Consider the following 10,946-nt stretch of genomic DNA (forward strand, 5'->3'; position numbering starts at 1 on the left):
ACGTAGCGAGCGATCTCATCCTCGCTTGCCCCTTCTTCGGGCGTAGGCATCACTGTATCAAGGACGTACACGATTTTCTCCGCTGTGAGAACAATTCTCAAGTTACGGAGCCAATCCGTATAATTTGGACCAGTGAGGCGGTTGACATCAAGTATGCCACGTAAGGGATTTGAAAGCGACATTTTCTGAAAATAAAGATGTAGCAAAAATGAATAACATGCAGATTTTGCAAGAAATAAACTATCAAGATATGGACTTCTATCTTAATATGCTCCCACTATTTTACTAACGAGTCACGCGACACCCTCAGCACGTGAAACGGAAGTCTCCGGCAGACTTCTAGTGGGGATCAGGATCCAATCAGCGTCTTAGTGTAACCTCGAGGGACTCGACCAATCACACTAAGCCTAAAAGGTAGGCAACTCTTGCCGATCACAACTCCTTGTGATTCCCGTCCTGTTCGGCCTCCGAATCACCATGGCCTCGAGGGACTCGACTAACCATGATGCTCGGTTAAGTCAACACCTTCGTTACAAGATGAGTCTGATTTGATGATATACCCTCGAGGGACTCGACCAAGCATATCATGCCCTCAGGTCACCGGTGACATCTCTATGTCGTAAGCAAGATAGCGAATCGCGATATAGGTGAGTCTCGAGGGACTCGACCAACTCAACCTACACCGGGATTCGGTTCCTACTCATAACGATGGAAGGCCACGTGGGTCAATCTAATTGCCTCACGTTTACCAACTTAATATTATCGAGAGATGTTTCTATGATTTGGTCTCCTAATATGACATGTCACACATATGCATATTTAATATATATCTACATCGCATGCAAATATATATACATATCTAGTATGTGTATAAGCAATCACACCAGATGATCATGGACCACAACCTAATATGATTAGGCCCGAGCCAGTAGGCCTAATCACTCACATCAAGATCTATGTGTGCAACGGTGCATCTCCATGCCTTGTGATCGTCCATCTCGTCCTCGTCGGTTCCGTCGACATCTTGATGCATCTCCATGCATCACGATCGTCCGTCTCGTGGGTCCCGCTATGGCATCCACGCTCCCGCTGCGCCTCCTCATGTGATTACAACTTAATCATAGGCACGCAGGCCCGACAATAAACGAGAAATATAATGGAGGTTCGCAGACCTCAATAATAATAATCACAAGTACACACATCACACGGTCCATGATCATCCGTCCACTCATCATACATCACATGTATAAATAATCATCATCATGTAGGACTACTAGATAATAATAAAAATAATAATCAACTAAACATTTTAATTAATTAATATTTTCTGAAATCAGGGATATATAGGGAATTTCTCAATTCCTAAGGGTATTTTCGTAATTTGGACAAAAGACAGAAACTGGAATTTCTCAAATTTCGAGGGGCAAAACTGTCTTTTGCCCAGAAAACCCTAATACCCTTTGCCCTTTTTTTGCTGCTGCCGCCGCCGCCACCCTACCGGCGGCGGCCTGTGCGGCGGGGCGAGGGCACTGCCCTCGCCTGCAGGCGGCACGCCCGCTGGGGGCGCTGCCGCTGCAGGTGGGCGCCCCCGCGGGCGCCGCCGCCTCCGCGGGCGGTTCTGCCCGCGAGGCAGCACCCGCAGGCGGTGCTGCCTTGCTGGCGGCCGCCCCTGCGGGGTTTTTGCCAGTGGGAGCAGCGGCCACAGGCGCCGCTGCCCTGCGGTGCCTCAGCCCTCGCTGCTGCCCCGCGGCGCCTCTGCTCGCGGGCTCAGCGGCTGCAGGCGCCTCTACCCGCGGGCTGCCAGCCCCGCCGGCCGCAAGCCTGCTGCAAGCAGACCGCCGGCCGGCTGCTGTAGGCACAGCGCTTGCGGATGCGCCGGCGCTGTGCTGCCTGGCTGTGGCTGCGGCTGCCGCTGCAGGTGGCTGCGGCTGCCGCTGCAGGTGGCTGCAGGCATGCAGATCGAGGGCAGCAACTGTTTACTGCCCTTCCTCGCTTTTGGGTCAACGATTTTGACGTCAAAATTCTTCCTAAACACAACACACGCAGTTCAAAACCAATCATTCGCACGAACAACCTGGCTCTGATACCACTGTTGGGAAATCAATGGGGGGGCGACATCATATGCGCAGCGGAAGAACAAGAAAACAAAAATCCCCGATTCCCAAAAAGATGTTCATCGTCGTGCGAAGATTGGTGCGCAAAATCCGCAAAAACACAAAACTGCGTATAGAGATTGTGTTACCTTGGGAGATCGTATATCCCTGTTTCCTTGCAGATCCTTAGGAGAGGGTGAAGGAGGTCAAGCGTCCTCCTCTCTAGCGGTGATCCACACAGCAGGGTTGCGACGACGCTCCTCAAAACTCCAGGCCTACTCTGAGGTGGAGAGGGAGAGGAGAATAGGAAGGGCAAGCAAAGACTCTAGCCTATGAGGCTGTGAATCCCTCCTATTTATAGAGATCCCGTGTCAAAACCCTAATGGGTCCTTTCCCTAGTGGGTATTGGATCTGCATCCAATAAGACAAGGGCTCCGTCGGATATCTCATATCCGAACCTCTACTCATCGCAATGCCTACCATATGTGTGTGACCCTCTAGGCCCAATATCGAGCTGGCCGTGAGTCATACCTGTCAGAACTCCTTCTAACTCAGTGAATTATTATCTCTGTAATAATTCACTCGACTCATCGACTACGGAAGTACTAGGCCACTACGCCGTAGTCCCCAGACGATACAGGGGAATCCAATCCATTGGACCTGTCTGTCCTCAGTTACCATGTACCTATAGTCCCTCATCTATCTAATATCCCAGAGACCGTATATCGAGCATGGTGCTGTCAGACCCATACGGTTTCTACTCGAGTCTTGCTCTAATCGGATTCTCCCGGAGAACTCTTTCTCTCTCAACCCGAATGACCCTGGCCAGGGATTTGTCTGAGCAAGAACACATGGGATATTCCTCTCATGATACCGAGAGTGGATGATCCTCTATCGACACTCAATAGCCCTCGTAAGGTCGACTACCACTCCCAATGACCAGCTGTACTAGATCTGGGAACAGCCAAACCTATAAGTCTGGTATCAAAGAGTGGAGCACTCATACAGGACATCCTTGGTGTCTCAAGTCTAAGAACCAGATACACCACTAGGACTACGGAATCGTTGTCTGACAATAAGGCATCATCAACCATCCAGCATTCCGTAAGCGGATCAATCAGTGAACTCATTCTCCAATGAGCACCTGTACTGTATCCCTAGTGTCCCTACACGAGCAGCTATGAGACCAGCTGCATCCATCATATGGACGGGTATACAGCACACCAGTCTATCCGGTTATCACGATGTCCCTCTCGAGTAACCTATGACCGGGATTATTTAGGATATGTGTTTAAAGGTGAATCGATCTCATTATCGTGATCTCATCACGATCCGATTCCCATTGCACAAATCCAAGGACATCACAATATATGTATGCATTTATGCAATAGTTATAAAGTGATATATGCCAAAATATAATAAGCAAAAAGATTCTGTATCAAGTCACACGTGCCATCACTCACGTGATTGGCTTGCTGGGCACCTATGACTAGCAGAAGGTACGACCCCGACCAATTAAGTTGAGCGACCTAGTCCTGTGCAAGACCGAGGTCAGCAACCCGACCCGAGCGAGGGGGAAGCTGGCTCCCAAATGGGAGGGACCTTATCAGGTCGTCGAGGTAATCCGATCGGGTACATACCGACTCGCGACAATAGACGGTTCTCCTTTACCGAGAACCTGGAACGTCCAGAACCTTAAGAAATTCTTCGTATGAGAAAGGAGTTTCTTTCTTTGGCATAATGAAAGAAAAAGTTTTTTCGTCTAAGGAAAAAGAAGCTTTTCGTCTAGGAAAGAGGAAGTTTCTCGTCCAAGGAAGAAGAAGCTTTCCGCTCGAGGGAAGAAGAAGTTTTTCGCTTACGCTAAAAAAGAAGCTAAGCAATACATGAGAGGAGAAAAAGTTTTCTTTTATTTCAAGAGGAAACCAACTTACAAGACTTGACCCCACCTTACAGGACTCGACCCCGACTTACAAAATCGACTAACACCTTAGAAAAACAAAAATACAGGACCCTCCTTTATTACAATGGGATGTCCAAGCAGTCGTCAAAGGGGACGTCCTCAGGCATGTCTACCTCCAGATCCTCGGGGTGGGGAGTGAAGGGATCCTCCTCCACCTCGAGGCCGAGGTGACGAGCGCAGAAGCAGGACATGGCGATTCGGTATCCATATTCAAAGGACACCCGCCCCGTTCGCGTCAGCCCAAGTTCGAACCCCTCAGACTTTTTATACGTCTCGAGGAGCTCCTTATCCTTAATGGGTTGGAGACAAACCTCCACCGCCAGCGCTTCCGAGGCCGCTCTCATCTCGGCCTTCGCCTCCTCCAGTTTCTTGCTGAGGGCGCTTGCCTCCGTCTTCGACAGGTGGAGCTCGGTCCGCTCCAACCTTATTGTTTTCTCGAGCTCCTCGTTCGACTTCCTGGAGGCCTCAAGCTCTGACCTGAGGCGAGCCGCCTCCACCTCAAAGTCCACCGCGCGCTTCTCGGCGATCGCTACTGCCTCCGGACCGGCCCCGGCTCGGGCCTCCTCGACCTGGCGACGGAGCTCGACGTTGCGACTGACCAGGCCCCCAATGACCCGACCAACGCCGTGCACTTTATCCATCAGGGCCGTCGCGTAGTGAAGGCCCTACAAGAAGAAAGACGGGTCAGGAAGAACAGCGTCGGGAAAACAACCCCAAACGGGAAGAAGGAGAAGCACTTACCCAGGTAAAGGACTTGGCAGACTTGCCAAGCAAAGCCTCCGAGGGTAGGGTATACAAATCCCGAGCCATGTCGGGATGAAGTGCGCGTCGAAGGAACGACGCGGAGGAGTCCCCTCCGGCCCACACCTTGTCCCCTCGGGATAGGCCTCCCCAGTGGGCGACCAGGGGGTCGCTTGCCTCCCCGGTCGGGATCTCACCCACCAGCCGCGTCAGAAACGGCTCCTCGTCCCCGGCAGGCAGCCGGCACAGGTCGCGCACGGAGGGGGGGCGCGAGCCCTTCCCGGCCGCCCGCCGACTAGGACCGGCCTCGCCCCGTCGAGGGCCCGCTTCAGCCCCCTTTGAAGGTGTTTCCTTCGTCTTTTTCCGAGGATGCTCGGCCTCGACCTCCAGTGGTGCATCCTTCGAGTCGGGTTACGAATCGGCCGGCGGTGCTAGAAGTGGGGCTTGCGACGCCTGACCGCCCAGGAGCGATCGAAGCTTTACCATTTCTACAAGGAATAGGAAAAGCATTAGTACCAGAATTGAGCCATGCAATGTCCGAACCTAGCGTTACTGACGTACCCGGAGGCGTCGGGCTAAGACCCGCCTTGACGAGCCATCGCTCGGTCATATTCCGGAGGGCCTCGGAGTTGGGGAGAACCTCTTTATGTCTCCCCAGATCCCGGCGCTCTGCTTCGCTCAGTCTCGGGACGGTGTTATCGACCCCCCTCGCGGACCATCGGACTCCGAAGCCTCAATCCCTTGCACGGCTGATATAAGAAAACCTCCCCTTCCACCCTTTGTTGTTGGAAGGGGCCCCCCCTACTCGGAAGCCTGCTCGGGCAGATGAAAAATAACCCCCCGGCCCCTTGGAGAGATGGTAACAAGAACGGAACATATTGAGGGTGGGGGTGATGTTGGCATAGTGGCATTCCCCCAGGAACACCACTGGGTAGCGTCAGGAGTTCGGCACCACCTAGGATGGTGAAATCCGCCAAAGGGAGATACAGGACACAATGAGGGGGTGAAGGGGAAAACGCAAACCCGCCTCCAGGGCGTCTAGAGTAAAGGCAAAACCCTTCGGGACCGGGTCATACGCTCGCTGTCCCGATTCGGGCACGCTAAGGATATAATCCTCCGGGATACCATAACGCTCCCGGAGTCCCCCCAGCGATGACCCACTCACGGAGGAGTCTTGGTCATACGGTCACATCAAGGCCTCGAGGGCCCGCGCTGCTTCCCCATCAGAGGATTCAACAGGGGACGGAGGAGGACGTCCCTCCCTGGCTCCGTGGGAAGGGGTAGAAGAGGAGGAAGGAGAGGATGTCATCCTCACTGACCTTGACTTGAGGGTGCTACGGAAAAGGAAGGGCGATGCAGGAGGCGAGGAGGATGAGGAAGACGGCAAGATCCGAAGAAAGAGAACTCGACGGCGAAAGATAAAAGCGAAGCCGGGCGTCCGCTACTTAAAGGGGATATCCCGCCAGAACCAGCGCCCCTTCGTCTCCCAAGAATCGGCGGCAGCCCACCCGCGCACGTGCGTGACCATCACGTCACGTCAGAAACGCCAAAAGACGCCTCGTCTTAATGAAAGCCTGACGTGGCAGCCCCGCTGAAGCGGCAATGCCCTGACGCCTCGATCTCAATGTCCGAAAGCGTGTGGCAAAAGTAACCAGTCCCCTCAGAAAGGAAATCAAATACGACAGCTTTTTCGACTCCTGCTACCGCTAAGTAGGCAAGGAGGGAAAGAAACACAAGTGGCTTCTCGGGCTACCATACTGTGTCGTGCTGCTCGGTCGCATGATGCCCGAGACCACACCTGCGCGGCTTGCCCGCTTGCGTCGTGCTACTCGGCCGCATGACCCTCGCGACCACGCCTGCGCGGTCTGCCCGCCTGCGTCGTGCTCCTCAGTCGCATGATGCCCGAGACCACACCTGCGCGGCCAGCCCGCCTGCGTCGTGCTCCTCGGCCCCATGCACCCCGAGACACACCTACGCGGCCTGTCCGCCTGCATCGTGCTCCTTGGCCCCATGTTCCCGAGACACACCGTAGTCAGCCCGCCTGCGTCGTGCTCCTCGGCTCTATGCTCCCCGAGACACACCTGCGTGGTCAGCCCGCCTGCGTCGTGCTCCTCGGCCCATACTCCCCGGGACACACCTGCGCGGTCAGCCCGCCTGCGTCATGCTCTTCGGCTCTATGCTTCCCGAGACACACCTGCGCGATCAGCCCGCCTGCATCGTGCTCCTCGGCCCATACTTCCCGAGACACACCTGCGCGGTCAGCCCGCCTTCGTCGTGCTCCTCAGCTCTATGCTCCCCGAGACACACCTGCACGGTCAGCCCGCCTGCGTCGTGCTCCTCGGCCCATACTCCCCGGGACACACCTGCGCGGTCAGCCCGCCTACGTCGTGCTCCTCGGCTCTATGCTCCCTGAGACACACCTGCGCGGTCAGTCCGCCTGCGTCGCACTCCTCGGCTCCTTATTCCCCAAGACCACCTCCCTCGCCGCAGCTTGCCCGCCCGAGGCGAGCTCGACCCCACGTCGCCTGAGACTCCTGCGGCACCGAAGGACAAAGTCATGCCTCGGACTCCCCCTATCGCAATGACCGACGCATAGCTTCTTTTGGGGGGGGGGGAATATAATGAGGGTAATAATGGCGACATGACGCGCCACGACGTCAGCCACGACTAGACGGCACTCTGCCTGGAAGAGGGCAATAATGCCGACACGATGGGCACTGACGTCACCCGCTCTTAGACGAAGACTCCATCGTTGTCTAACCCAATGCGCTCGACCAAGGCAGAGGAGAACGACCACCGAGGCATGCCCATACCCTGCGGCAGTTCGGTTCCCCACGCAACGTCAATGACGATGTCAGACGCCATCAGAGGTACAATCCTGCCCCCCGCAAGCAGGCACGTCAGGTAACATTAAATCACCCTATAAATACCCCCGAGTGCTAAACAGAGAGGGGGGGACACTTCTTCACTAAGAAAAAACTCCTTCCACATCATCTAACTTGATCGTCGGAGGGGTCGGGCCGAGCTTCCAACCCGACCTGTGTGCAGGGACAAGGGCGAGGTTGCAGCTTCCCAGCGCCGCGGAAAAGCTTTACTCCCCACGCAACATCCCGCCCGGACCATCGTAACCGGCCACCTCAGTTGTCCCGAGGAACACCGCGCAAGATCCATGCACATTCGGACCCAAACCAAGCCGCGTCGACCCCGAGGCCCCGAGGCTACGGCATAAAAGTGTTAGTGCAAACAACTTTATGCCGTGGCCTCGGGGCCGACTATCGTAGTTAATCCTACACACTTAACTCAATAATATGGATTAGATCAATTAATCTATTTTTTAATCTTTTTTTTTTCCAAAAATACGATCCTAATCATCTCAAAGTAAAAAAACGTCACTCGTTTGCTGAATTTTTTAAAAGACTCCAAATAAGACAATTGGAGCAATTAGATATATCATATAGATCGATCCATAGAATAAATCGATCAAATTCTTAAAATATAATATTTTAAATAAATTTATAATATTTTAATGGAGGTAAAACAATAAGTCTATTAGAAAACATAACGTTTGATTGTTCTAAACATATTTAAGATCCTATGTTTATAGATGAACTAATTTCTATTAAGTTTTAGATCTAATTAGTTTGTCAATTTCGTTCCGTTCAAATCACTTATCAAAATATTAAATAAATATTAATTTTTTACTTTTGATGGGAGACTAATTGAAGTGTTTTATATATATATATATATATATATATATATATATATATATATATATATATGATATTTTGATAGATACATCAAAAATAGTATAAATTTACTAAAAAATTGATAATGTAAATCTTATATATAAAATATTTGATCGAATCGGTTCAATTCAGTAGTCTTCACCGCGAGGACGTTCTAAGGATTAAAGAAAAAAAGGAACACCGATAAAGAGAAACACAGGACGAGGAGATTTAGAGATATTTCTGTAGGAGGTACTGTCTCTGTGTTCAATGCCCCCCACCTCTCATCTCACGAGAGAGAGAGAGAGAGAGAGAGAGAGAGAGAGAGAGAGAGAGAGGAAAAAGGTCCCATTGCTTTAAAGCAGCAGTCGACTGAGCATGTCGTCCACTTCACGTTAAAAGAAGGGCGTCACATGATAAAGGCCACCGCTATAATGAATCCGTAGTGCAACGGGCTTCCTTTGCCACCCCGCCGATCCAATTTAAACCATCAGCCTCAACCCACCTGCACAGGAAAGCAACCAGTAAAAGATGGCCTCTCACCACCTTCCCTTCCACCGCACTCTTCTAGTTTACCCTCCTCTCTCTGCCACCGTCCCTTCCTTCCCCAGCTCAACAAGTCATGGGCTCTTGTGTTAGCAAGTGCTACACCAGTGCTCATCCTCCTCCTCCTCCTCCCCCTGACCTTGATTCTTGCGTTCTGCAAGACAAGCTCGTCATCTCTGAATCCGCTCCTCCTCCCAACTCTCTCTCCTGTGCTCTCTCCAAGGCACAGACTCCCTCCTCCTCTTCCTGTTCCTTGTTGTCTTCTTCTTCTCCTTCCGTTTCCTCCTCCTCCTCCTCCTCCTCGAACTCGTGTAGTAGCACTTCTTCGCTGCTGCAATACTCGAGCGCACACAAGCATGGTGAAGCTGTGAAGCCTAAGCCTGTCAAGTCTGCTGTCCAAACTCTGCAGCCTACACCGAAGAAATCGGTTCCAGCAAAGAGAGCTCGCTCTTCCTCGCCGAATGCGGTCGCTGGGCGTAAGGTTTACAGGACCGAGAACAGCTCGGTGGCGGTGGCGGCTCCTCAGAGACGGAGAAGCACGCAGATCGAGAAGCAAAGACACGATGTTATGGCTCCTCAGATCACCGCAAGGAAGGACAACACCCGACTCCGGCAAAGTTTGAGCTCAGAGAAAGAGATAAGGGTGCACCACATCCACCATGTCCACAACGCACAGGAGGTCTCATCTGGGGTTCCTCTCGCCGACGACCTAGACAATCCTCTCATATCTATGGACTGCTTCATCTTTCTTTGAAGAAGAAGAAGAAGAAGTAATTGCAGCTCGAGCTCGCAATAATGGTTTGTCTGTTTGGTGTCTTCTTTACATTCGTTGTATCCGTAACTCTACCTCTGAGTGAGTGACAGAGAGCACACATACAAGGAAGAGGTCATGTGGATTAAGCGTATGGAGGCTTGTTTGGTTTGTACTCGAATGTAGTATTGGTGAAGTCATGTACAAATATGGAGTGTTGATTTCTTAGCATCCCCTTTGCGATGCACCAATTTATTGAAATATTTTGGCAAGAATGTTGAATGAAACATTGGAATGTAACACCTGATCTTGCCCAACAGTAGCAATAATTTTAGTGGGCCCCATTTTTACATCTTACTATTGATAATTCTTTAAAAAAAAATTATATTTTTTTATTTATTATTTCATTAATATTGATTTTATCTTTTTTTTTTCTTCTCTCACAACCCTTGCGATCACTGCCCTACGCACCTTGTTATGCTTCATCGATGCTTTCTCTCTCATGCTTTAGTGACACTCCCTTTTCTTGTGCTTCATCGACAATCCCTCCTCCCTCTCTCCCCACATATACCATCTTCATCGATCTCCTTTAATGCTGATTGCCACCCTCTCGACGTTGTCCGCTAAACAAGAAAAAAAAAAAAAAGGAGGAAAAGACAAGGGCATTTCCATCTATTTGTAAAGGAATAATTTAAAATATTAAAAAAATTAAAATGAGATTATAAATAATAAAGAGACGTTGTAATCTTCTAATTTTATTCCATAAGGAAAGTTTTCTATTAAAGCTAAAGTAAGTGCGCTCTGATACCACAATAGTAATTTAGAACAAAATACTTATATTAAATTTTTCATCAACTAAGGGACTAATTATATATTAGCCCTTGTAATTAGCTAGCTTTAGCACTCGGATCCCTATATTTTTAAATTTTATATTGGGATCTTCGTACTTATGAAAGTGAAATATTAAGATCCTTATACAGGATTTAAAAAAATTAAAAATCAAGAAAGAAAAAGAGAGAGGGGTTTTGTTGAAGTAAAAAAATTAAATATTTTACTTTCGTAAATACAAAGATCGAAATGCTAAAGATAGCTAACTACATAGGTAATATATAATTAGCCCTCAACTAAGA

General features: G+C 50.5%; 1 protein-coding gene across 1 annotated transcript; it reads left to right on the forward strand.

The window, feature by feature from the left end:
- The first annotated feature begins 9,026 nt into the window (after nucleotides 1–9,026).
- On the forward strand, nucleotides 9,027–10,044 carry LOC103999982 (verprolin). The gene has a single exon (XM_009421908.3). It carries the CDS (start codon nucleotides 9,142–9,144, stop codon nucleotides 9,817–9,819), a length of 678 nt encoding a protein of 225 aa, XP_009420183.2. The 5' UTR covers nucleotides 9,027–9,141; the 3' UTR covers nucleotides 9,820–10,044.
- The last annotated feature ends 902 nt before the right edge of the window (nucleotides 10,045–10,946 follow it).

Source organism: Musa acuminata, chromosome BXJ2-10 (assembly GCF_036884655.1).
Source record: "Musa acuminata AAA Group cultivar baxijiao chromosome BXJ2-10, Cavendish_Baxijiao_AAA, whole genome shotgun sequence".
Classification (NCBI taxonomy): Eukaryota; Viridiplantae; Streptophyta; class Magnoliopsida; order Zingiberales; family Musaceae; genus Musa; species Musa acuminata.

What these genes read in the sequence shown, in the direction of transcription:
- LOC103999982 (XM_009421908.3), top strand. Translation starts at nt 9,142, where the DNA reads ATGGGCTCTTGTGTTAGCAAGTGCTACACCAGTGCTCATCCTCCTCCT.